Raw genomic sequence first — 27,316 nt, 5'->3', positions numbered from 1 at the left:
GCGAGCCGGGCGCCGCCTCCTCCCCCCGCCCCTCCGCCCGCCCTCCGCCCGGTGCCGCTCCCGGGCTGCGGCGGGACCGCCCCCGGCAGCGCTCGCCCGCATTGCACGGCCCCGGTACCGGCCGCACCGCGCGCAGGAGCCGCCGGCGGCGCTCCCGCCGGCCCGGGGGGGCGTTCCGAGAGCGGGCGCGGGGCTCCCCGGGCTCCGGTGCTCAGCCAACTTCCTGGCGGAGTTGCCATGAAAGGGCTTTGCCGGACAATGACTCCCCGCGGGGGTCCCGCGCCGCCGCCGCCGCCCGCTCCGCGCCGGCTTCGCGGTCACCGAGGGTTCCCTCGTCGCTTTTCGCAGTTTTTCAGCTCCGTACTGCAGCGATTCCTAAGAACCTGTTGGAGTGACGTGCGGATGCACGGAAACCCGAGAGCTCCTCGTGCACCCGTTAATTTTCCAGAGATTTTAATTGCGAGCTGTATCTCTCTGCACATCCTCTCCATTCTGTGCCTTGAACTTGCCAGACTCTTGCATTTGGTATTTTATCCCCGTTTTAATTCTTCAGGTTATTGTAGATGTACAAAAAACTCCAGGTTTTTTTTTTGATAGCAGGAGGCTGGTGAAGTTCAGGCAGCTTTAAAAGTATGAGCGTGCTTGGTGTCTGCTTAACTGAATCCTATTTTTTCTGCCTTTTCCTGGCCTGGGTACAGAATGAGTTTTAATAGTTGTTTTTTGTGCAAATACACACGTGTGTTCAGCGCACGGATGGCAAGGTTACATCCCAAAAGAAATCTGTTTACTTGGACCACTGAAATAGGGCAAAATAACTTGTTTTGGCGCTATTTTTAACTGATTATCAATGGCATCTTGAGCTGTGCCTGGATTTTCAATCTCCCGCGCTGTCCAGAGGAATCTAAACCTGGGCTGTGTGCTAAAGTGTAGCTTAAGGCTGACCTAACACCTCATGTTTTTCTTCTAACTTGTCACTTTCAGTTGTGCTAAAAGGTGTGGGGTCAGTAAACAAGTGGGAAATGCCCAACTTAATTCAGTACAAATCCATCTGCGCTGCAATCTTCCTAACTTGCAATTATTTAAGAAAATACAGTTTCAGAGAGGTATACATTATTCTATAGGATTAACAGTACAGTATTTTCAATTAAAACGGCATTTTATTTTAATACAGTAATTTTAAAGTACCTGTAAAAATTCCTTCATCACATAAAAGTATCTTGGCAGCCTGGCGTCAGTCTGTGCTGGATCTCTGGGGACAGAAAAACACTTTTTAGGGTCTTTTTTCCCTGACCAGGTGAACTTAGCAGTTTTTCACACTGGTGCACTCTTTGCAAAAGGAAACTCTGCTTTCTCACCCCAGCGTATCTTGTCCTCATCCCTCCCACCTTCTGCTGAAGACACGTGGTCTCAGTGTTAATTTGTTTGAGTTGCTTCAACGTGATCTTTCACCACAGAAAAATGGCTCTAATTTGCTCAAGTCTGGGGAAACTCTGGATGATTTAGGCTGCTTTCGTGAGCAGTGTGGGGAAGGGGATGCTTTCCCCCTGGCCTGAGCTGGGATTGCCGTGGGAGCCCTCTGCACAAAGCTCCTGGCACATGTGGGTCTTGGAGCTGGGAGCATCGTGTTGGAATTGGCAGGCGGATCATTTACGTTTCCAGGATTTATGAATCGTTTTCTGTCCAGATTGCTGTTCTGGTCTTCTCTAGCATTGGAAAACTTTTATGGCTGTTAGAGCTGAAGCAGGAAGAGCCCCATAATAGTTGTCACTTCAGCCCGTGGTGCGCTTTTGGGGATGTGTTGCTCTTTTTCAACCCCATGGGATCTTGTCTCTTTTTATTTGAATAAATGGAACTGTTCTGTTCATTTTCTCTGTGCATGGGGAAGATGCAGTCAGGGAACAGGGCAAAACAATGCTCTAAGATCTGTAGAGCTCAGTTTGGCTCGTGTTTTTGCAGTGGGGTTTGACACCCAGGCCATTTTTTTGGCAAAGCACGGATCAGTGCCTTACCAACTTGTTACCCATCTGGACAGAGGCGAGTGGGGTTTATTCGTGTCCCACCTGCCTTGTGGTGAGCACTGGCACAGCTGTCACCGTGTCACCTTGCAGAACATTCTCCTAACTCCTCCAAAAGCTTCATGTAATGCTTTTCCAGCACTTTCTTCCTGGGGATGCTTCTAGTTTCATTTTGGAACGACACTCTGGTCGTGGTCTCTGTAGTGTGGCCAAGGGGTTATCCCCGTGGTACAGGCAAGGGATACGGGCTGTGTGGCACCGTGCAGAAAAGTACAGGAGCGATTGCTGAACAAGCTGGGTCATGTCCTGGCAGTCGTGTGGCTGGGTTAGTGCTGCCGGAACCTGAGCTGGCTGCTTTCCAGCAGGCACTGGGATGTGCTCCTGTATAATCCTGTGGGTGACATGTCCTGCAAGATATCCGTGGCTGTTCCGGGCTCGGAGTTGAGACTTACACTCGCTGTTCCTGGTTTTTGAGTCCTTTCTCCTTCAAAAGGAAAACCTTTTAAAAAGCCCTCACATGTTAAAGGCATCCTCTGCAGCTCTGCGATTTCCATGCCCTTTTTCAGAGGGTTCCTTGCTCCGCAGGGATCAAAATCCTCTCCAGTAGCTCTTTTACAACTTGTTGATGAAGATGGTGTTTATCCACAGGTGTGTTGGGGTTCCAACAGGTGCTGAGGCAGCACACCTTCTCATTTTGCTTTCTTCCTAGTCTCTGTTTGCCTTTCTTTTTACTTTACTAGCTGATCTGTAATGCCAGAAGACCTTGCTTCAGGGAAAACCTGAAATAGAAGTAATGGAGATTTTGGGGATATTATGTGGTAAAAAGCTGGGGAGCGGGGCTGCCACCAGAGAGGCAGTTTTGTGAGGGAAGAGGGGAGTGCCTGGGCTCTTGTGCCTCTGTTGCTCCCATGGAGCAGTGAGCGGGCAGTGGGAGAGCCCTGCGGTGCTCCACCAGCTGAATCCAGCATTGTCCCCACTTTGTTCCTTCTCTTTCTGTGTCAGTACTGCCACTCTCCTCAGTATCAGAGGGAAAGGGATGTGCTCCACTTGCCTTTTGGTTCCACTGGCTTATGTGAGGCAGATGAATGGGGAAACCCTCTGATGAAGTTGGCAGCATAGAGTTGTGTAAGTCTGGTGATGTTAATGAGACCCAACGTACATTTTCTCAATTTTTTTCCTTGCTTTACCAGCCGAGGATCCTATATGTGTCTGCCTAATGCATCTTACCTGTAGCATGGAGCTGGTGAGCTGGGAGGTGGCACAGGTGGGAAGATCTAGGAGTGTTCCTATGCAGCATCATTTTCCTGTGAAGGGGAATAGTAAAAACCTCAGAAAAGAAAAAAAACTATAGTTTTCATTCTCCCCTAGGCAGAATGTACTGTGCTGTAAGTGGAGTTAAAAGGGAGTTTGGGTAGAAATGATGCTGGAGGAAGGGGATGCAGTTCTTGACTTTGTCTGCTCAGGTATTGCTGAGCTCTCCTACATGCCTCCTGTTAATGCTTCTAATGAAGGAAAGTCCCTGAATTTTGCGGCTTACTTTCAGTCCTTGCTGTAATTTGAGGGCTTTTTTCTTTTTTCCACCCCCAAATTAAGATCACAGATGGTGCAGTGTGAATTGGGGCTCTCTAAATCTTCACGTCAAAGTCCATAAGGGGATGCCAGTGGTGTGTGCAGCATTTCTGAGATGGCAACATAAGCGAAGTACTTGTAATCTGGAGGGAAAATGCCTGATACAAGTCTCTCCTGTAGCTGGGCTTTGCCATCGTTAAGGAAGCTGAGAGAAATCAGTTGTCACAGCGAGTGGAAGTGGGCGGAACTGCCCCTTTGAGCATCAGGCTTTGGCTAAATCAGTTCAAAATTACATGTCTAGTCTTGAGTTTCATCTCCGCCTTCCTTCCTCAGCAGGCTGGTGGACTGTAGGAGGGATAGGGCTTGCTGCACAACAGATCTCTCCAGCTTTTGAGCCGAGGAGATCAGTGGGAGATGCCAGGTCAAAATCAGCTGGACTTCAGTGAGGAAATGAATGCACTTTGGGAACATTCAGCATTATAATTCCGTCTGCAGGATGCAGATGAATCACTGCTCTGGTACTGGTTTGCTGTCCCCTCTCTGTAGAGTTTGGGTGGTCATGGATGCAGAGTTGTCTAGGTACAGCAAAGCTTCAGGATCATCTCTGCTCTGATTAATAAAGCCTGTCAGTTAGCAATCTTCAGTAAGTACTGGTTTGCTATGAGCCAGTGGATGCAGACCCTTGGTAGGAGTTTAGCAGGTGTTATCTAGGAAGATTGACTATTGCTATTGACAATTACCTGTAATATTTACTCTATATTGACTATAATACAAAACTTCACCACTGAAGTTGGTCCAATGCTTAGAAGCAGAGTCCAAGCTCAGTTGGACTGAGTGGAATTCAGTGGGAAGACAAACCTACATGTGCTATAATCTTCACTTAACAGAAGTTTTAATATCGACCATACAGTAAACTAGGGTTTTGGAAGATTCTACACTTGGTCTGCAAGAATCAGGAGCTTCAAAAACTGATGTTCATGCTGGTGCTGTGTGTGTGGTAATGGATCCTTGGTGCTAGCATGATTCCCACAGCCTCACGGGCTGAGAATTTTGATGTTTTCGTGGGGAAAAGTCTCTTCAGGTAGCCTAGGTGGCATTTTAATCCTCATGAGAGCACGTGAGTCTTCCAGTCATCTTCTGCCCTCAAACAGCCTGTGCTTTAGAGGTTGGTTAGTCCCTCTGAGGGAAGACATGTGGAGTGTTGCTTTGGAAAGTGAGACCCAAAGGTGGGACACTGAACAGCCACCACACCACATACACACCACATGTATCCTATACATGTATCTTGAAAGTGTAATGGGTGACCCAGCCTGGGAGATCAAAAGCAAGTGGAAGGACTGGCTGAGGGGACAGTGTTTAGACAGAAGGGTGTCCACGCGTGTGAGTGGGTTATAAATAGCTGCCACCAAAGCTTTGCCCAGACTTTACTCATGCAGTCAGCCATTGTCATGCAAAATCTTGGCCAGCTCTGCTGGTGGGAGGCTGGTATGTGTCCAGATTTGCTCAGTTTAGTCCCATCCTTATTAGCATAAAACTATGTTTTTGCAAAGCTAAGTGTGGGCTGTGCCTGAGGGGAGTAGCTCCACATTAACCTGCCTGGCTCTTCATGTGTCAGCAGTGACCAGGAGAAAAGACAACCAGTGCAGGAACCATTAGCAAAGTGTGCTTCCGGAGTGTGCTCCTCTGCTTGCTGAGTGTGTGCTGGAGGTCAGGCCTACCTAGGGTTTTTAACTTGTAAATAAGATGCAGTTGGCGAGCTTTCCCCCTTACTTGGGGCAAGGAGTCCCCTGCCTCTGCCTGCAACCTGCCAAGTAATTTTGGGGACTCTTGAGTGGTTAGACTTGAAGAGTAACTTCAAAAAGAAATTAAGTCATCTTCTTTCTTGTCCTACTCCATCCAAGTGAAAGGAGGGACGAGTAGAGAGGGTTTAGATTGGATACTGGGAAGAAATTCTTTCCTGTGAGGGTGGTGAGGCCCTGGTACAGGTTGCCCAGAGAAGCTGTGGCTGCCCTATCCCTGGAAGTGTTCAAGGCCAGGTTGGATGGGGCTTAAGGCAACTTGGGATAGTGGAAGGTGTCCCTTCCCCTGGCGGGGGGGTAGAACGAGATGGTCTTTAAGGTCCTTTCCAATCCAGATCTTTCCATGATCAATTTTTTAATGCACAGAGGGGGAAACCCTTCCATGAAGGCATGTGTTCTCAAGCCCAACTTGATCCATTCTGCACCTCTGTCCTGCTGGTTCCTGTTTCCATATTTGACATGCACTGAGATATTAGTAAATGATTTTTGGGTTATTTGAATAATGACAGATTTAGACTGTGAAGAACTGTCCTGACTTGGTAGATGTGGATTGGCTTAGTTGGCTGTTGTACCATTAATTTGGGGGGAATGTCATTCCCTGTTGTTTATCCATGTGTTTGCCTTAGCAGTGAATGTGTTTAACTGCACCAGACTGAAAGGGCCTTGGTTTGGGAAGGTCCTGAAGCAGAAAATGGGGGTGGATTTCACTCTGTTTTCTGTCCCTCAAACACCCTAATTGGCTGCCTGTGCTTTGATGAACAGGATGGCAATAACTATTAATGGACAGAAAATAGCACTGGAATTTGCTTGCAGAAAAGAGTAGATGTGTAGTTAAGTCCAACAGAGCCAAGAATTCATGAGTCCTTTTGGAGCAGGACAGTGGCAGAATGACCTGTCAGATTCGGAGTGAAATGAAGTTGCATAAAACCAGCTCGGAGTAGGGCAGGAACATGAAGAAAATATTGGGGAGTAAGTGAGAGAGCTGCTGATCCGTGCTTATTGGCACCCCTGGCAGGCATGCAGGAATCCAGCCACTGTGCCTGCCAGCACTGCTCCCTTTTACACGCCTTGCCTTGGTGCTGCTGAGTGTGCCCAGGGTGCTGGCAGGACCACAGGTGTGTGACATGTGGTATCCAAAATACTCCTGGGGTAGTGGACCTGTGGCTTTCCCTGAAGTTGCCTGTGTGTATGAAATGCAGAACTCTTTGGGGCTTTGCAAGTGACTTCAGAATCTGATTACGCATCCTGCTTTTTGCCTCCTTCCTCCCACATTTGAAAGCATCTCTCGCAGCTGTCTGTCATCCTATCTGGACTGTCCAGGAGGGTTTTTTTCTGTTTTCAGTATAAAATGTGTGTAGGTAACACATCCTTCCCCAGTCTGTTGTGTTCAAACACTGCATTCACAAGCTTTGCATTGCTCAAGGTCTGCGTGTGTTTAAGATGCCCCATGTGAGCAATATCCTTTAAGTGAGACTGAAGAAATCACTAACTTTGAAAATATGACAGTAAGGCTGTACTTTTTGTGATAAGACACGATTGCATTTTTTGTGCTGAAAGCTGAATCTTTAATTCTACTTTCCCATCTCAAGATATCAGTACCTGAACAGACAGAAACTTGCCCACCTGCTCGTGGTGATTTCAGCATCGCGCGGGTGCCGGAAGGGAGCGATGGGTCGATTCCTTCTGCTAACTGGTCTGTTTTTGACAGGTTTTGTGGTGCTTGCCGAGCATGAGTTCAGAATGAAGCGGCGATTGGATGAGCAGGAGTCACCTGTGTATGCGTCGCAGCAGAGACGTATCACCAGCAGCACCGAAGCTTTCCCACACCAGCACCGCGTGCTCGCCCCGGCCCCGCCGGTCTATGAGGCGGTTTCGGAGACCATGCAGTCTGCCACGGGGATCCAGTACTCAGTAACTCCCAGCTACCAGGTGCGTGTGCTCATCCCTCAGCCACAGCTCTGTGACGAGCCAGCACCGTGCCGTTTCACCCCAGAATTCTGTATCTGAGACGAGGTTTTATTTTTAGTAACCAGGGTTTCCTTAAAAAAACCAGATTGGACGATGTGCTTATCACGCGTCTCGTTTTCAGTGCTTGCTTTGGGACTGTTGGCTTCATTCACAAAAAAAGTTGGCTTTCTTGAACACGATTCTTCCAGTGATTCTCTCAGAATCCCAGAGGCAGGTTTGTGGAGGGCTTTTCCTCCATTTTTCTTTTTTTTTCAGCAGGAAAAGTTTTGTTCTTGTAACAGACATATACAGTATCTTGGGTGATCTTAAGCTTAACAGACTAGATCAGCATTTAGATTGAAGACTTTCAAGAAAATTGAAATTTTTCAGAAAACATTACCCCAGAGTCATTAGGTGGCACTCTTCCCTCTCTTGCCATCTTTGCAAGGAGCTGGCAGCTGGGAACAGGGAAAAAATTGTCCTCGTAGAGTGCACTGGAGAGAGCTCTCAGTGAAAGAGCACGGAAAGGCTGTTTGTGTGATTTGTCTTTGCCATGTGTCTGGCGTGTTGCATCTTCCACACTTGTGCTGCTGGTGGGCTGCTCTCCCTGTCTAGTGCCTGATTTTACACACAGTTTCATTCCTGCTTCTGTGGAAGGGATGTTCACACTGATAGTAGCAACCACGGAGCTAAAGAGCTACAGACGGACCCTTGCAGGGGCTGGAACAGGCTGTGTTGATGCTGGTAATGCTTCCTAAAAAGAACTTGAATGGATCAGCAAGCAAATCTTTCCTTGTTCATGAGGATTAAATAAAATATAAACCATCTAAAAGAGGCTTGAATGGAAAACTGGGTTTGTGAAAATGATTTTCCAGATTGAAACTTTCCTGGTTTAAGGTTTGAAGGAGACCCAAGAGCACATGCCTTCTGTTCGTTTCCCTGTTTTTCTAGGGGAAATACCAAGCTGAGTTTTCCCTTGAGCCTGCTGATGCCAGAGAGCCAGAATTTGACTTTCAGTACCCCAACTGAATGTCAAGAGTGTAGAAGCTCGTAAAGATTCATTCACTCAGATTAGAACTTGTGATGGCAAAGGAGACAACCTTGACTCTGGTCAGATTAAAAATCACATTTTATCCTCCTTTTGCAGGCCTTTATCTCACTGGACAGCCAGTGAGTGTGCAGGCTGGGGCCAACCTGTGTTTGGAACGTGTTTGCAGGAAGGGCTCTCCTGTATTTGGAGTGTAGGATGAGAGTTGTCTTGGTTTGTTTTTAGGTCCCTCTGGGTCTTCGTTGAAGAAAATAATAGCTATGTTTTGAGCAAGGTCGTTAGCAGTCTGACTGTCTTCTGCTTCCTTAAAATTGTACTTCTGGGTCTGGGAAGCCTGATCTTGCTCTCTTGCCCCAAAGCCGTAGCCATACCTGACATCCTCCTTGTCTTGCCAGGTGTCAGCCGTGCCACAGAGCTCGAGCAGCCATGGGCCGGCCATCGCCACCGTCCACAGTGGCCACCACCACCCCGCGCCAGTGCAGCCCCACGGGAGCCAGGTGGTGCAGAGCCACACACACCCCACGCCCCCAGCAGTGCCCGTGCAGGGCCAGCAGCAGTTCCAGAGGCTCAAGGTAAGGCCAAGCAGTGCTGCCTGAAGTAAGGCAACCTCTCCCTAAATCGTTGGGCAGCCAGGGACCTTTTTCTATCCATTTTACCTCCCTGCAAAGCCAGCTGCTGACCTTCTACAAGCTTTCATGACTAGGATTAGATTCTTCTCGTGTTTGGAAGTCTGTTGTATGCAGAAATGGACTTCTCTTTCTGCTGAAACCCTGTTGTTTCAAATACCGTATTAAAAAAAAATTGGACTTGCTAGAAAAAGATTTGGGGCAGGACAGAAAAGGGAAAAGTATTGCTCAGAGTATTTGTATGAATGGGTTAAATTGCCAAAACATTTGGTGCTTTTCTGAACACATGGCATATGTGGGTGGTTGTGTGGGAGTAATTTGGGAGTAAGGAAGGCTCTATTCTCAGATTACATGCTGTAAAATCCTTAAACAAGAAGAAAAGTCCACCAAAAATAACCCTTGTAAGTAGCCACATTTGGAGAAGGCACATACATATCAATTGATGCCCGTTTCTTAGTCTCTTCCAAATACTGTTGTGAGTCTTTTCTGGTTTTGGTGGAACCCTTTCGCTGAATGTGGGACACTTCATTTCTACAGAGCTCTCAAAACAGTTTCTAAAAGAGTAGTTCTTTCTCCCAGTGAAATCCATGGAAAATCCTTTGGTAATGCAAGGTTGGGGCTATACATGAGTCTTTATTTCTTTGCTGTTGTTTCATTTCGGACATTTCAGAGAGGTCCTGTGTGCAGCTGCTGAGCATGTGGGCTGGCTGAGGCACAGGGACCCAGAGCTTTTGCATTAGGATGTGACTGTTCTTTCAGTACCTCCGAAAATTTGCTGTTGGTACGCGAACAGTTCATAAACCTCTTGCTGTTTGAGGTGTAAAACAATTTACCGCCCACAGTTGCCATTTTCGAAACCTTTCTATGTCGAAATGAAATGTCTGGCTTTTTGAGAGAAGTGCAAGCGTGTACCTGGCAGACATCTACTACACTGAATATCTCATTTCCACTTTCAGCTTATTCTTAGACTTCCATAATAATTTCCACATATGAATGCAGGAAAAATACTCAGTCTAGTTCTGTTTGTCCTAGCAGTCACTTCAGTGATGGTAAATTTGGAATATGTTTTTCTCTGAGTAATTCTGCTGATCTCTGTTGCTTTTTTTCCCCCTTTTTTGTCTCATTTTGGTACAGTTTTATCTCGTGGGCAGGAGTGGGGAGTGAGTACTCTTACTCAAATGGTGCTGGTAGTACACTAACCAGGCTCACGAGCTTTTTGCTCCTCAGTTCCTTGCCCAGGCTCAGGGCTGACAGCTGTGTTTCAAATAATGCATGTTTTACTGAACAATGGGAGGTGAAATCAAGACTTCTCTGCTAATATAACCCATCTGGTCTGTCTCCAGGTGGAGGATGCATTATCTTACCTTGACCAGGTGAAGCTGCAGTTTGGTAGCCAGCCACAGGTCTACAATGATTTCTTGGATATTATGAAGGAATTTAAGTCTCAAAGGTAACGAGCTGCATTTTGCTTCTTCCTTCCAGGTTAGAAAGAGTGTACATGGACATGGGAGTACAGGGCAGGAGCTAAATTCTGTCCTTTGTGTGCAGATTAATGCACCTGGACAATGATATAAAAGCAGTTGTGTGCTTTATTTTCTAAAAATTAAATGCATCCCTTCATTTATATGAAATCTCTGCTAGAGTGGGAGTTCACAAGTTCAGCCTTGATAGCTGATTCATCTTGGCTGTCTGGTTGTCTGCCTGTTAATAATGATCAGACTTGGGACTAGATCTTGTAGATTATAAAATGCTGGCTGGGCTAATAAAATAATGCTAATATCACTCTTCAGTCCAGCGATGTGTTTGAAGGAATCAGTTTTGCATTGTTTCATAGGTTAGAGGTAATAAGGGAGAAAACCTAATGGAGAATTCCTGTGTGGAGAACTTTGTCCCACTGAAAGGTCCCAGAGGATCATGAGGTTGTTACCTTGTTCCTTCCTCAGTATCGACACTCCGGGAGTGATCAGCCGCGTATCGCAGCTCTTCAAGGGCCACCCAGACTTGATCATGGGTTTCAACACCTTCTTGCCACCTGGTTACAAGATTGAGGTGCAGACCAATGATATGGTGAACGTGACGACCCCGGGGCAGGTTCACCAGATCCCCACTCATGGCCTGCAGCCCCAGCCACAGCCCCAGCCGCAGCATCCATCGCAGCCTTCAGCGCAGTCGACCCCGACACCAGCACAGCCGGCGCCGCAGCCCACACCTGCCAAAATCAGCAAGGTGAGAGGCTTTGGGTGACCTACACCAATAGCACAGGGAACCCGCTGCCTCCAGCTGAAGCTGGTGTGGAGCTAGAGAGTGAAAAATTAACTTCCACGCTGCTTTTCCATAGTATTTGTGAACTTCCACGCATTCTGCTTCTGCTGTCGTATTAGTTCATCATTTTCCAACTTCAAGATGCAGTCATAGCTAATTTGATAGCAATTCAAATAAACTTCTCCAAATATTAACAGTTTGGAAAAGCCTTGTTGCTGTCAGTGGAGAACTGAAAGACACTCAGAGCATCTGGTAAACAGTACACATGTTATTCAGGAAGTGATTCAGCAATGCTAGGAAAAAGGTTCATAGTTAAAAGCACTGGGAACACATTAACTGCCTGCTTGTGTGTATGTTGTCTTAGAATAACTAAAGTCCCAAGAAATTCCTCATAAAACAGAGGTTGTGATAAAGATGTTCCTTTTGGTGTGAAAGTGTGTCTATGCTTTCAAATGCCTGGGGCAATTAAGACTTTAGGAAACCTTGATTTGTTATTTGGTGGCTTCTGCATTGCTTGAAGTCCTGCTTTCAGGATGGATCATTTTTGTAAAGGAGCTGGACTAGATTACGATTCAGACATCAGCTGGATGGGTGCAGGCAACATCTACAGGGCAAGAATTTAGGCAAGATGACCATGATGTTGACTGTTGGTATTGGTGTGTGTGCCCAAAACAGAGACCTTTCAATAACAAAGGGAATTTGACTCTGGTTTAGATGCAATCCAGATGCTACTGTCCAAAGGGTGTATTTTACATGACTGGAAACAGAATATGATAATAGACATTCAAGGAGATTACTCTAGATAAAATATCATGGATTTTAACCTCAAAATGCAGCAATATTTCAGAGTCTTAGGTAGGGAAAGAATCTCTTAAGTTTCAAGGGTTAATCCCCAAACTGCACAGTTAGCTAACAGTTGGCTGAAAAACAAAAAAGAAAGGGGGAGAATATGCAGTTAAAAAGCAGCAGGATTTAGAATGTGGCAGCTGGCTGATCTCTGGACAAACATTGTGGGGACATGCAACCTCCTGTTCAGAAATGGCAAAAAAAAAAAGTAAGAGGTTTGCAAAGTTGGAAACTGCAAATCATTTCAGAATGAACTTAGCTGGCTGTGCCAGATTTCAAGTATTTTTTCCAAAGAAGTATTACATGCTCTCAGTGAAGAGCTGGCAGTCTCTTCCTTAGCACCATGGGATAAGTGGGTTTTCTCCCCATCAAACTGCAAAAAGTTGAAGTATCTTTGCTGAAACTTTAAAATGAACCTGAGGGACAGGCTAAATAGTGAGGTAATGTCCCTACCAGGCAGATAAAGCTGTAGGTGAGCAAGGCAGGACCTGGTAACAGGATATTTCTGGCCATCCTAAGACAGTTGTCTGCACTGTCAATCCTGAAAATTCTGTGTAATACAAGTTTTGAAATTTAAAAAATGAGGGTGATAAGTACTTCATTTTCATTTAAAATTGCCACCTCAAAACTAAAATTTCCCCTGGCTGTTTGGTGTCCGTTAGGAGTTTCCAAAAGAATTACTTGCTGTCTGTTCTTTGTGTCAAGAAATTCCAGTTTTCCCTTGCTATTGCCTTTATACATTCCAGAATTCTTCACTAGGGGCAAAATAACTTAGGAGTTGGAGCAAGCCATACCTATACATTATGGCTCTGTTAAATTTTTGAGGAGGTACTTTGTGTCTCTTGTCAGGTTTCAGTCCAAAGGAATTAACAAGGGAAATCAACTTAATTACACCAGCTCGAATGGTCCTGGTGTTTTGTCTTCCTGATGCGGTTTAGTCTTTGCTGGCCCACTAAATATTTATCTGTCCGTAAGTGGATTTAAAAGGGCCTTTATCTCAAACATAAAGGAATCTGCTTATTTTTAACACAGTTTGTTTTCTTCTCAGCCATCGCAGTTGCAGGCACATACTCCTGCCAGCCAGCAAACTCCCCCAATTCCACCGTACGCATCACCGCGCTCGCCGCCGGTCCAGCCTCACACGCCCGTGACAATCTCTCTGGGAACCACACCATCCCTGCAGAACAATCAGCCCGTGGAGTTTAATCACGCCATCAACTATGTCAACAAAATCAAGAATCGGTTCCAGGGACAGCCAGACATCTACAAAGCCTTCCTGGAGATCCTCCATACATATCAGGTGAGCGTTAAAAATACGAATTTGGGTTTATTTCTCTGCCTTGAGGAGGTAACTGTGTCTGTCCAAAACTTGCATTTTGGGTCTTCTGCTAATTAGCAGTGGCCAGCAAGTGATCACAGAGTGGTTTGGGTTGGAAGGGACCTTACAGATCATCTAGTCCAACCCTTTGCTATAAACAGGGACACTTTCCACTAGATCAGGTTGCTGCAAGCCCCATCCAGCCTGGTCTTGAATTCTGCTTAAACTAAGCAGAATCCTTGCAAGTTAAAAGATTACGTAGCAGCGTGAAGTAATAGATTTGAGTTCCTAATCCTTGTTTGGAAGTGTCTGAAATGCCTCTTTAAAAATTGGATTTGATGTATTTCCATGAGTATGTGTCAGGAAGAGACAACGTGGCTGTAGCTCTATGTTAAAAGCAAAAAAACCCCTTCCTTGATGAGTGTCCTACTAGTCTAGAGCCAGTTGGGCATTTAGTATATATTTTGTAGTATACATAACTGTAGGTATTTAGAATATATAAGAATCATATTACTAATGTAGTATGATGGTTTACATAAGATGCCGAGACCTTTGTTGTTTCATTCTTTGTATCACCAAGGGTTTGTTTGTTTTTTCTTTGTCACTGAAATAGTTTGTGCATCCTTTCTTCTGACACTTCTCTTTCCCCTGGCAGAAGGAGCAGCGTAATGCCAAGGAGGCAGGAGGGAACTACACACCGGCCCTGACAGAGCAGGAGGTGTACGCGCAGGTGGCTCGCCTCTTCAAGAACCAGGAGGATCTGCTCTCGGAATTTGGGCAGTTCCTGCCTGATGCTAACAGCTCTGTGGTGAGTAGTCTTGGAGACAGGCTAAAATACCCGGTGAAAACTGGTCTGTATGTAGCCAGAGTTCGGAAAAATGTGCTTTTGCTGTTTGTTTCTTGGGTTCTGTTTTGGGGGTTTTTTGGAGTGATCTTTTAGTGAATCTGGGAATGGGGTCAGCAGGATAACTGTTTTCTGGCTGTAACTTGTCTTTTAAATAACCTCTATTTTGAATGCAATTCCTTTGCCTAAAAGGATTGTTCTAAGACTGCTGTAACTGCAGTAAAATACATTGGTCATCTAGAGCTTGGAGGAGCAGCAGACCTCACCTGCAATGCTGCATCCAGCTCTGGGGTCCCCAGCACAGGAAGGACATTGATTTGTCAGAGTGAGTCCAGAGGAGGCCACCAAGATGATTAGAGGGATGGAACTGCTCTTCTGTGAGGAAAGGCTGAGAGAATTTGGATTGTTCAGCCTGGAAAAGAGAAGACTTAGGACTCACCTAACTGTAGCCTTCCAGTACCTGAAGGGAGCCTAAAAGAAAGATGTAGACAGACTTTTTACAAGAGGATAAGGGGAAATGAATTAAAACTAAGAGAGAGTAGGTTTAGGTTAGATATTGGAAAAGAATTCTTCCCTGTGAGGGTGGTGAGGCCCTGGCACAGGTTATCCAGAGAAGCTGTGGCTGCCCCATCCAGGGAAGTGACCAAGGTCAGGTTGAATGGTGCTCTGAGCAGCCTGGTCTAGTGAAAGTTGTCTTTGACCATGGCAGGGGACTGTGACTTGAATGGTCGTTAAGATCCTTTCCAGTCCAAACCATTATGCGATTCTCTGATTTTGTGTGGAACTTGGCCCTAATGGTCTTATGGGTTTGTCTCTGAACAAGCTGTTGAGTAAGACAACTGCAGAGAAGGTGGAATCGGTCAGGAATGATCACGGGGGCACAGTGAAGAAGCCACAGCTCAACAACAAGCAGCAAAGACCCAACCAGAACGGCTGTCAGATCCGACGGCACCCAGGGACTGGAGCGACCCCTCCCGTGAAGGTAAGAGTGTGTGCTTCTCCTCCAGCATCCATCTGTTTGTCCCAGGAGGCTGTGGCAGAGCAGGATGTGTTTTCCAAGTCCTTGTGATTTTTGTGGTGTAGGCTGCAGCTTGAGAACTTGGAAACTAATGCTTGTCTTTTAAAGGAAGCTTTTGCAAGTCCTTGTTTGCAAGCACAAGCCTTTGCCTCTGATTTTTGCAAACTGGTGATGTTACCTGTGCCTGAGGGTGGGAAATGTTACTTTAATGGCTTGAGAAAATAGGGCTTTCACCACTTTATTAGGAATACGTACTTTTATTAGCAGTGTTTAATGAGGGGGAGTTGTGGTATGTGGAGACAAGTGTCAGTAATACCACAAAATAAACTTGTCCAAAATTTGTAGCAAATGTTCCTCAGGCACGTAGGAAAAGAACAGCTGAGGAAAAGATAAAAGTGAGCCTGAAAGCTTTGTTGTAGTAGAACTTGGAGCAGATGCAGTGGAATCATGATTGCTCATCTTTCCAGTGATAAACCTTTTAATACAATGATGAATGATTATTCTCTCAGCAGAGTTTGCCCTTTTCAAATGACGCACGATTTGTGAGAGCAGTGAGGCTTTGTAGTGTAACAAAAATGGTCCTGTGGCCAGGTGGCTTCGTGTTTATGCATGAAGGATAAGTTTGCCTGCTTTATTTGAAGGCAGTATATCTTGCTTTGTGATGAAAAACATTAGCAGGCATAATTGTATCAGTTAAATCCAGTGATTTACATCCCCTTCTGCCCTTTCTCCTCCTCCTCAAATTAAGAGCAGCAAAACAAAACATGTTTTGGAGGCAGCTTTCAGCCTTTCTGAGGATGGAGAGGGCAGGGCTGGTATGGGGAAAATAAAGGATCTTGCAGTGGAATGCAAGAGAGAAAAAAATTATAATAATTCTGTGGAGGTGTAAGACTTACAGAACTGGATGAGCGATAGGAAAAAACATTTATTCTGGTAGTTTTGCAAACTAGTTAGAAAAATAAAATATGGTGTAGTGTGATTGTTTCAATCAACTAGTTACAGAAAAGAGTGCAACAGTATATTGCAAATATTTGAAGTTGCATGCTACTTAATAATAACTTGTAGCACAAGTTTTAATAGTTGTTTCCTTCCAAAAAAGCAAGCTTTCTTTTATTTGAAAGCACATGACGGGGTCAGGAAGCTGACACCCATGTGTGATAGATAATCAAATGATCTCAACTTGCTGAACACCCCTTTTATTTTTTTCTTGCCCTTCTTTTTTGTCTTAACAGAAGAAACCAAAGCTGCTTGGTTTAAAAGACCAGTCTCTGGCAGAAGCCAGCAAGCATGGTGTGGGGACAGAATCTCTCTTCTTTGAGAAGGTGAGAAATGGGGTGCAAAGGTTGCATGTCGTTGGTGGATGTCCTTTGTTTGTGTACATCTGGATTTTTATCACAGTGAAGTATGTGAGGTTTACACCACCCTGATAACATTTCTCAGCTTGACCTCAGATGTATCCTGTGACCTCTAAGTCAATGTTTAAAAACTGGTTGTGTTTTTTACATGTGTCTTTTCCCCAAAGCTCCTTCTCCAGCTTTCCACCCGCTGCTGCTGCAGTTTCTTTGCAGGAATGGGAATTTTTTACTGTAACCCACACTCCAAATTGTTTTCCCCTTTATGAAATCGCTGTACAGCTGATGATGTGCATGGCATGTCTTACTGTGTTGGCACAGCTTGTACCCATCTACAACCACCTGCCTGCAGTGGGGGAGCTCAGTTTACAAAGCAGCTAATTCACATTTACATTGGGTTGGGGTTTTTTTCCCCCTGAGATATTAATCTAATTAATTGCACAGTTGTTACCTGTTGCTGACTTAGCACACAGAACAAGTGAAGGAAATATGAGATGTTTCCAAGTGGTACCATGGTGTCTTCTCTAAGATGTTCATACATTTCCTTATAGCTCAGAGGGGAGTATAGAATGATCTTAAAACAATCTTTTAAAGTAATATTCACGTGTCGATAACAGTCCTGGTTGCTCCCTGATGATGTGGTGAATTTTGCAGTGTACTGGAGACTAGGTAATGGTAACTTGGAACAAATTTATTGCCTGGAGGATGTGTAGGTGTTAACATGAGTAAACCTAGAAAGCCGTGCTGTGGAATTATAACCGTAGTGATGAATCTCTTAATAATGATAGATCTCAGTCTGGTGCATAGATCCAACTGTTCTCATGGGAAAGGTAATGGTGTTGGGATGAATAGTTTGGTTTCCTCATTCTGTGAAGATCAGGGTTACAGAAGCAGGATTGTCTGTGATAACCCAAGCTGGAAGCAGGCAGAGGCTGGAGAGGTGTTACCCAGGGCACTGGTCTCATACCTCTGCTCCTTACTTGAAATGTCCTCTGGAGTTTAAAGGCAGCCTGGGTGGGTTTGTGATGCTGCAGTTGTGACTGATGTTGTCCACAATTTTGTAATCCAGCTGTTAGGGGTTCTTTGAAGGACTTGATTCTTCACTTGCAACTCCTTTCTTAGAGTAATGCCCCAGAGCTGACGTTGCAGGGGATCCCCAGCACGGGGATGGCTCTCATCAGTACCAGTTCATCTGGCCCTATTTGCAGGGCAAGTTCTCTATGTTTAGCTCACTTAAAGATTTATGTGCAACAGCGAGAAGCACAGTGTCAAATCCAGGTCTCCTGCTTCTCACCCTGTTTGATCTCACCCTGACAGCTACTCTTTTTCTCTGTTCTCCTCTCCATTAGGTGCGCAAAGCTCTGCGTAGCACAGAAGCGTATGAAAACTTCCTGCGCTGCCTGGTTATTTTCAACCAGGAGGTTATCTCCAGGGCTGAGCTCGTGCAGTTGGTTTCTCCGTTCCTCGGGTAAGTCCAACCCCTTTCCTTACACAAGGCAAGAAGCTTAATCTTCTTGGTTTGTTTCTGTTGTGGAGCCAGGAAAGAAACACTTCACTTCCATGGTCTTCTGCGCTGCCCTTCCGTATTCCTTATCTGAGAGAGGGGGATTCCCAGCTGTGTCTTGACAGGCAGCATGCAAGAGGAGTTGCTTGCTGCGTTTCTTCCTTTTCCAGAAGAACCAACAAAATTATTTAGCAGCCTGTTATTGCAGTTTCTTCCTCTGGAATTACGGATTATGTCATTTGAGAAAAGACTAGCTACCTTATTATATAGGAAATATCCCTCAAAAAAAACAGAGTGCTGATGTAAACTCACTGAAGTTTCCAAAAAGCAGCTGAATTCTGTTGTGAAGCCAAAAATGTTAAGGAACACAATGGTTTAAATAGGAACTATGTCTTCCATGATTGTCAATAGTGTACAGAACAACTCTTACTAATTGTCCAAAACCAACTGACATCCTCTCATCAGCTTTGGGCAGCAGGATTAATGTTCCTTCTGCCTGCAAATCGAGTTCCTGGTTCCAAGGGAGAAGGCAGCAGCAAAATAAATTGGGTTCAGGACCCTGTTACAGTGGCTACTGTGCAAAGAAACTGCCCCAAGGAGCTTCCACTTGCTCCGTACCTCCACTGGAGTTAGTCAGGCATCAGCAGGTTATTACCTTTAGGTAAGGTGCAGTATTTGACAAAAAAAATAAATCTGTATCTCTCCCATCTACGGCCTCCTAACTCTAGGGATGAATATTTGCATCGGGGAAGGTATAATACAGCTTTTTTTATTCTGGAGTTGGACATTATCTTTTGCAATGAATAAGCAGTGATTCAATTAGCCTCAGTAACAGGTTCAATTCCTTGTGTCACTGGAGCTTTGCATGAGTGGATTTGAACAAATGCAGTATTTTAGACTAATAAATTCTTCAGGAAACTTTACAATTAAGTGAACTTGGGCCTTGTAGACAAAGGCTTCTCCATGATTTGTGCTTCTCTGCATAGTCTGGTTGAAGCATTTGCTCAGCACTGAAACCTTTTGCTGTGTAGGTACAGAATCTCTTTTCAGTTGTTTCTTGCTGCTTTTGGAAAGGAAAAGTCTGGTTTAAGGTTCAAAACATTGGCAAACAACCAGGCATCTGGCACAAGTTCACTATAGGGGTAGTTTGGGAGACCCAGATGTGACCCTGCCATGAGTGCACTCCTTGCAGCGAAAGCTCTGGCTGCTTTTCCTTGCTTGACAGTAATCCTAAAGCACCCTAGTTGCACCAAGAGAGCAGTCCACCACCTGATCAACAACAGGTTCCTGCTTCCCACCTCGTCAGGCTCTGTGGAAGTGGGATTGAGCAGAGAGAGTCCTCTCTCACCATATTGATAATTCAGAAGGGTGTCTTGGGCACTGTCTGTAGCAATCAGTTCAGCATCACAGCTCAGCACTGTTTGATTTCTACTCAGCTCATTTTTCACTCCATTCCTCTTATTTTTAGGAAATTCCCAGAATTGTTCACTTGGTTTAAAAACTTCCTGGGGTATAAAGAGTCTGTTCACATGGAGACGTATCCAAAGGAACGGGCTACTGAGGGGATTGCCATGGAGATAGACTATGCCTCCTGTAAGAGGCTGGGCTCCAGCTACCGAGCCTTGCCCAAGAGCTACCAGCAACCCAAGTGCACGGGGCGGACTCCGCTGTGTAAAGAGGTAAGGTGGGAGTTGTGTGGCAGAGGAAGGCTCTTTGCAGCCTTTTCAAAGGACTGGAGCGAGGGCGAGCAAAATGGAACAGGATGGGGGGTTTATTTTGTATCCCTGCGCAGTGTTGAAAAGGTTCTTGGGGATGTTAGGGTGTCTGGTGGTGCTGGGCATGGAGCTGGGGCCAGGCAGCTGCCTGCTTAGCACTGATCCAGCACTGATCCATGCTGCTCCTGCACCCGGGTGTGTGTGGGCAACACCATCCTGGCTCAGGATCATCATGGTGCGTGTTGCAGCCCGAGGTGAGCACACCCAAGGTATTCCTAGTGTAACTCCTCCAAATATCTGGATCATATCCAGAACCTATTGCACAGGGTGAGGCATCAGTCTAGGAATTGGGTTATGCTGGAAGCTGGCTGGCAGTTGGGATACCCACGTGGCTTTGATGATTGGCATCAGCTCCTCTCCAGTGGTGTTTGTGAAGGGGTTGCATGGAGCATTGGGAAGCAGCTGGAAACAAAACCACTAAATAGTTATGATGTTTAATTACTGACCTAATGCTTCTACATTTTATATATGATGTTTTATGTAGTACAACCTGTGAAAGGAACATTAGGATTACAAACTCTAACACTCCAAGTAGGAAATGATAGAACTAGTTTTCTGTGTGGTCTTAATGTGGTCTCAGGGATCCTTTACAAGATAGCATGTAATTCAAGATTATTGCTACCTTTTCACCTAAATTCCCACTAATCTGCTTTCAGAGTTGTCTCTAGGCCAGCTTTAAAATAAAATCACGTTTTCCATAGACATTTTCTCCCATGTATTCCCTCACATGCCTCTTTGTTTCTCCCTGAAGTGTTGAGTTTTTAATTTAAGTCCTGACACATCTCTCAAAAACATCTTGTGTGATGCAGTTACAAACTTTCCTTCCTGTGAGAATCTAATGACTCAGTTGTTCAGGCTTCGGGTTTATGAAAACTGGGTCTGGCTTTCAAGACTGCCTGCCAGAATCGTCATTTCTTTGCCCTTAGCATCTTTGAGGTTGGGGGATTTTATGTTTATTTTTTAATGTTCTGTTCCTATACTGAAAGCTGCAAGTGCTCAGCTGCTTCATTATGAAAGGCGATGCTGGGGTATGTTTTATACTCCCAATTAGCCTTATTTGGAGGCAGCAACCAAATCCTGCCTGTCAGGTCTGCTATGGTGACCACCCAGTGTTGGCAATGGTGAATAACACACAAGAAACCAGCTGGTTGTGCTTGACTAATCCAAAGTAGCAGAAAAGCTCCTTTCACCTCTATTTTTCTTTTCCCTTGCAAGTTTTTTCCTAACAGCTCCACGTAGTGAGTTTTTCAGACTGCCTGGATGTTTGGGTTCTGGCTGTTTGGGGTTGCTCTGTGAATGCTGGGCTTTGGAAGGGTCACACAGTTTTTCCAGCTGGGGAGTTAGATCCTCCCATCAGAAAACTGAGCTTGGAGCTGGCCAAGCGTGGTCCCCTTGGAACACTGACCATGACTCTTGTTCTCCCTCTGTCTCCCTCAAAGGTTTTGAATGACACCTGGGTCTCCTTCCCATCCTGGTCTGAAGACTCCACATTTGTGAGCTCCAAGAAGACACAATACGAAGAGCACATCTACAGGTGTGAGGACGAGCGTTTCGAGGTAAATTGTTTTCTCCTTGATTGATGTCTCAGAAAGCTCTTTTTTGTGAACAGCTAATGAGCTTGATGTAATGACAGCTTTAATGCCACATCTTAGAATCTCGTTTTATTGTGTCTGTTACAATAAAAATTTTTAGGCATAAAAGCTTGTGTTCTCTCAATGCAAGAAGCAGTGGCTGCATAACCACTAAGTTGCCATTGCTGCCCCTCGCTTTTTCGTGGAGCTCTTGGTTCACCCCACTCCACATTAAACTGTTGAATGGCCAGCATGGAATTGCTGCATATTTTCTGTTCATCCTGCCCATGTAGTGCATGAGAACAGGCATTCCCCTGTAATCATCAGAAAAGCAATACATTCAGGATGTTAGATGACTGTCATCTTGCCTGGAAGTGGAAGTTAGCTTGGCTAATCCACTCAGATTTGGCACGTCCTTTTGTAGACTGTCAATTGTGTTCTATTTCCAGCTGGAAAATGTAATTTCCGAACAGGATAATTCTGGTAGCCTTTAAATTCTCATGCAGTATTATCTAGGTAGCAGATAAAATATAATTGGATTGTTTTAGAGCAGCTGAACACAAAAGTGCTCTAGTACACCTTGTTAAACAGACACGGCTTCTTGTTTCATGTCACTTGAATGTTTGCCTCTGTGAAGTATCATGTTTTGTCTATTCAACGATGGCTAATGCGCTGTTCTCTCCAGCTGGATGTTGTCTTGGAGACCAACCTGGCAACCATCCGCGTTCTTGAGGCAATCCAAAAGAAACTGTCGCGCTTGTCTGCCGAGGAGCAGGCCAAATTCCGGCTGGACAACACCCTGGGGGGCACTTCGGAGGTGATCCACCGCAAGGCTCTCCAGAGGATATATGCTGACAAAGCAGCCGACATCATCGATGGGCTTCGGAAGAACCCGTCCGTGGCTGTTCCCATTGTGCTGAAAAGGTACTGACTGCCCTAGCTCCCTGCCCCAGGTGCTCTTCCAAAGGGTGACACACTGTATGTGGTCAAAATCTGTGGAAAAGTGGCTGATTTCTGCCCCTAAGGGGTGTGACCTCCACGAGGCTGTACATTTGTCCTGAAGGGTTGTGGCTGCCCCATCCCTAGAAGTGTTCAAGGCCAGGTTGGATGGGTCTTGGAGCAACCTGGTCCAATGGAAGATGTCCCTTCCCATGGCATGGGGGTGGAATGAGATGAGCTTTCAGATCCCTCCCAACCCAAACTATTCTGTGATTCTGTTATTCTGTGAAATTAAGAAGTTCATTTATGTTCTGGTCGGTTGGTGTATTCCATAATAATCACCTAGAAAGAGGGTTTTACCCTTCTGAAAAAAGTCCTTACAGCTCAACTGGAAAGATATAGAGTTTTTGTTCTCTCCTCTTAAACCTTGTTTCTTCCCCAGTGTCAGCACCATGTGTAAGATAAGGAAACTGTACTGGGTGGAGTGTCCTAGGGCTAAATGTGATCCCTTTCCAGTCCCATGGCTGTGGGCTCAGATCATGGTGGCTGTGCTACCCTCAGATTCCCAGTCCTGTTTCTGTTGTCAGCCTCCCCTTCCTCAGTTAAAAAAAGGGAGTGGATGCTGCAACTCCTTGGGGCAGCTCGAGGAGATGTGTGAGCAGTAGATACTCTTTCTCAGTCACTTTTTGTCTCTGTGGGACTGTTGGTCTTGTGTTTGGGGTTCTGGAGCTGGGGGTAGCAACCTTCCCAGGATACCTAGGTCCTAGTTTTTCCACCCTACTTGCAAGGACACTCTTCTTGAACTGAGTCAGGAATGCTTTGCTTGGGATACTGAGGTTCAGCAGTCCATTCCCAGGACACTCAGGTGTCCGTGCTTTGTTCATCATCCAAACTAAGCTGCTCCTGTTCCACAGCTGGAGCTACATGACTTCCTGGAGATTTCCGAGAGACCAGGACCAACTCTTTCGGCTTTTCTGTCCCTTTATCCCTTCTCCCTACTGTGGACAGCAGGGCTACTTTGTGTAGGTGGTTTTACTTGGATGTGAAAGAAACCCAGAATTCTTTCTCCAGAGAGCATGTCCAGGTGTAAACCTCCTTTCTTTGGGATGTCTTTCATTCCTGCCCATTTCATCAGGAGTTCAGCTCTTCTCAACACTCACCAGGAGCCATGGGCCTGGGTTTTTCTGACATGCTCACCTCTTAGCTCGCCCTTGTTTTCTCAATCCAAGGTTAAAGATGAAAGAGGAAGAGTGGCGAGAAGCCCAGAGAGGATTTAATAAAGTCTGGCGAGAGCAGAATGAGAAGTATTACCTGAAATCCTTGGACCACCAGGGCATCAACTTCAAGCAGAATGATACCAAGGTCCTGAGGTCAAAGAGTCTTCTCAATGAGATTGAAAGCATCTATGATGAGGTAAGATAGTCACCAAGAGTTTCCTTCCCTCAAGTTTATGTACTTTGCTAGTGCAGTTTCAGTTCCTGTTCCTCACTGCCCGATGAGGGAGGAAGTCTGTTCACTGGCAGAGCTTTCTGAAAGGCTCTTGGGGGGAGAGCGGTGATTTAGGCTGATTTCTGTGCTGTATTTCTCCTTTGTAGAGGCAAGAGCAGGCTTCAGAAGACAATGCTGGAGTCACCACAGGCCCACACCTCTCGCTAGCCTATGAAGACAAGCAGATCCTGGAAGATGCTGCCTCTCTCATCATCCACCACGTGAAGCGGCAGACGGGAATCCAGAAAGAGGACAAGTACAAAATCAAGCAGATCATGTATCACTTCATTCCAGACCTGCTGTTTGCTCAGCGAGGCGAACTCTCAGATGTGGAAGAGGAGGAAGAAGAGGAAATGGATGTAGATGAAGCTACTGGGGCTGCGAAAAAGCACAACGGCGTTGGGGGCAGTCCTCCCAAAACCAAGCTGATGTTCAACAACACGACGGCCCAGAAGCTGCGGGGCATGGACGAGGTCTACAATCTCTTCTACGTTAACAGCAACTGGTACATCTTCATGAGGCTGCACCAGATCCTGTGCTTGCGGCTGCTGCGGATCTGCACCCAGGCCGAGCGGCAGATCGAGGAGGAGACGCGGGAGCGGGAGTGGGAGAGGGAAGTGCTGGGCATAAAGCGAGACAAGAGTGACAGTCCTGCCATCCAGCTGCGACTGAAAGAGCCCAGTGAGTGACTTCTGATGGAAGGCTGGGGGAGAAAGGTGCTTCTGTTTGTAGCGTGGTAACAGGGCTTGTTTGGTGTCTTCAGGCATGCGACAGCAGTGACCCTTAAAGACTGGGGGTTCTCTTTTCTTATCCCTGGGCAGCACCAGGAAGATGGGAAGGTATGGGGAACATGGGACTTGAATAGCAGAAGGATAATATGCAGCAGTTATTTCATAAAAGCTTTCATTTTACACTTATATACCAAAAGTATCTTTCAAGCTCCCTAACTAAAACTTCTTTAAAAGTCTTTCGGAAATAAAGACCTCATGGAGGGGGCTAGAGCTAGAAAGCAAGAGTTTAAGAAAAGAACTGTGGCCTTAAAAGGAGTTAATTGTGTTCAAAAAAGACAAGTTTAACCCTATTCCAGTAACTCTTCAGCTTGAATGGGTCACCTGAGGACCAAAACTCAGAGCGACCCTTCTTGGGGGTGGTATGTTCATCTCTCCCCTTCTCTCCTGTTGCAGTGGACATTGATGTTGAGGATTATTACCCGGCCTTCCTGGACATGGTGCGCAACCTCCTGGATGGGAACATGGACTCGTCGCAGTACGAGGACTCCCTGCGCGAGATGTTCACCATCCACGCCTACATTGCCTTCACCATGGACAAGCTGATCCAGAGCATCGTGCGACAGGTGACTGCAGCAAAGCCTGGGAAGTGGGTGGGGTGGGGTGGAGAAAGCAGACAGGTTGTTTTCTGCAGTGAGAACCCAGGTTCACATTGCCTAAATGGAAAATTTCAGGGGCAAGCAGGTAAATTCAAGGTGGTTTTAAGCCATCATGTAGAGACATGGCAGAAGGTCATTTCTGATCCATTTAAATTATTGAGAATATCCTCTACGTGTATACAGAGTTCTTGTTGTTTTCTGGATGTTTTAGGATGTAAGTATTCAAAGCATCTCCAGAGTTAATTTAGCTTTAACTTTGGAAAAAAGTTAAATGACATTTAAATAGTTCCTTTGCTTTCCATCAGTGCTGTAGGAGCAGTGTGTGCCTTTTCTAAACACATTTGTCTCTTTTTATCTGGCTGCTGGAGTAGCTCATTTTGGCTGTTAAACTCCAGTCCTTTTTTTTTGGGCTGGTAGGAAGAATTTGTGAGGGAAAAATTCTTATTGTGTGTTTTTGTACTACAAAGAACAAAAACAAACACAATGGGCTGAAAGTGGAGTGGCCTGAAAGGCCCTTCCTCTTTCAGAAGGGTAGAGTTGCTCTTCAGAAGCCCTTCAGTCCAGAGATTAACTGAACTCAGAAGACAGTCAGAGAGACTTTTGATTTTTAAAGTTGTGCAAAATATGGATTTGATCCTAAACCTCCCACCTCTCTCCTCAAACACAGCAGCAGCCTCTTGCTGAGGAGGGGATATACTGTGTCACGGCACTCTGGCCCTTCCTCCCCCTGCTGCTGATCAGAATATTCCCTGCCTGTAGTTTTTCTCTGAGTAGTTGTACTTTGCCACCTCCTCTTTCTTTTTAAAGATATTGTGGCTTTTTTACATAGCAGCAGTGATCATCTGCAACTGAAAGAAACTAAACTCATACCTTTTCAACTTTTTTTTTTCCTTTTGCTTGAGCTTAAATGCTTGGTTTTAAGCTCATGGTTTATTTCTTTCTATTCTGTGTTGATGGGCGTGTAGCAGCCTCCCCCAGCAAACACCCTGCCCCTGTTCTTCCTTTTTGCAGCTCCAGCACATAGTGAGCGACGAAATCTGCGTGCAGGTAACAGACCTTTACCTGTCAGAGAACAGCAACGGAGCCACGGGAGGTCTTCTCGCTTCCCAGTCTTCTCGTACGCTCCTGGAGGCCACGTACCAGCGCAAAGCTGAGCAGCTCATGTCGGAGGAGAACTGCTTCAAGGTACAGCTGGGCTGTGAACCACAGTGTAAAAGCAGCACGAGCCCTTTAAGAAGGGAGAGGCACCAGTCTTTTAAAAAAAGACCCTTGTTCAGGCAGCCAAAAACGAAGAAAATTAACCCCATCCCAGCCAAAACCGGCACACGTGTTGCCAGCTTTTGGGACATAGGTTAATGCTTCTGTAAGGGCCCCTCAGGAATGAGGTTTGAAGGAGGAATGTATTTCCTGGAACACCAGTCAATATCCCCTGTGCTTCACAGCAGCTTTGGGCTGTATCATACTGACTGCTCGGCTGTCACTGGTTTTAATTTGGTAGTTCAAACTCTCCTGTTTCTCTGGTGTCTCAATTTTGTTGACTGTGGGGAGATTTGCTGCTACTGCCTGGGCATTAAATCCCTGCTGCCTGCATACATTGCTAATAAACCTGTGCTAATCAAATCCATACTTCCTTTGCCAAAGAGGCAGGAAGTGGTCAGGCCCTTTCTGAGCCTGTAAAGTACTTTGGATAAAAGCCTCAGTGTATAATATCTCTTCCCTTGCCCTCAAACTTATTTTGGGGGCTCAAGAGGGTTTCCCTTAAAACTCTGCCAACTTTCTTCATTCTCCCTTTGCCCCAGTGGGATGTGAAGGTGTTTTTTTCTATTTCAAACATATTACTGAAGTCCCTTCTGCTCTTTCTTTATAGCTGATGTTCATTCAGAGCAGAGGTCAAGTTCAGTTAACCATTGAGCTGCTGGATACAGAAGAGGAGAACTCAGATGACCCTGTGGAAGCAGAGGTATGGATAGCTTGTCCAGAGAGCTGACTGTGAGGGTCAACATTGCAC

General features: G+C 45.7%; 1 protein-coding gene across 2 annotated transcripts in view; it reads left to right on the top strand.

Annotated features, from left to right (window-relative positions):
* The window catches only part of SIN3A (SIN3 transcription regulator family member A), a 37,139-nt gene that overhangs the window by 6,468 nt on the left and 3,355 nt on the right, over window positions 1-27,316 (top strand). Inside the window, exons 2-18 of one of the 2 annotated variants that reach the window (XM_027698048.1) lie at window positions 7,092-7,312; window positions 8,774-8,950; window positions 10,348-10,454; window positions 10,948-11,230; window positions 13,161-13,412; window positions 14,086-14,238; window positions 15,098-15,256; window positions 16,525-16,614; window positions 17,994-18,112; window positions 19,617-19,827; window positions 21,363-21,479; window positions 22,180-22,418; window positions 23,663-23,846; window positions 24,029-24,602; window positions 25,106-25,275; window positions 26,320-26,493; window positions 27,176-27,268. In XM_027698048.1, coding sequence (XP_027553849.1) covers window positions 7,124-7,312; window positions 8,774-8,950; window positions 10,348-10,454; window positions 10,948-11,230; window positions 13,161-13,412; window positions 14,086-14,238; window positions 15,098-15,256; window positions 16,525-16,614; window positions 17,994-18,112; window positions 19,617-19,827; window positions 21,363-21,479; window positions 22,180-22,418; window positions 23,663-23,846; window positions 24,029-24,602; window positions 25,106-25,275; window positions 26,320-26,493; window positions 27,176-27,268 — 3,291 coding nt within the window. In that variant the 5' untranslated portion in view covers window positions 7,092-7,123. The remainder of the gene's footprint in view (window positions 1-7,091; window positions 7,313-8,773; window positions 8,951-10,347; window positions 10,455-10,947; window positions 11,231-13,160; window positions 13,413-14,085; window positions 14,239-15,097; window positions 15,257-16,524; window positions 16,615-17,993; window positions 18,113-19,616; window positions 19,828-21,362; window positions 21,480-22,179; window positions 22,419-23,662; window positions 23,847-24,028; window positions 24,603-25,105; window positions 25,276-26,319; window positions 26,494-27,175; window positions 27,269-27,316) is intronic. The other variant, XM_027698047.1, reaches the window with a different exon arrangement.

Source organism: Neopelma chrysocephalum, unplaced genomic scaffold, assembly GCF_003984885.1.
Source record: "Neopelma chrysocephalum unplaced genomic scaffold, ASM398488v2 Primary Assembly neopelma1_124, whole genome shotgun sequence".
Taxonomy (NCBI): Eukaryota; Metazoa; Chordata; class Aves; order Passeriformes; family Pipridae; genus Neopelma; species Neopelma chrysocephalum.
Note: the sequence above shows the minus strand (reverse complement) of the source record. Positions and strands in the feature narration are given on the sequence as shown.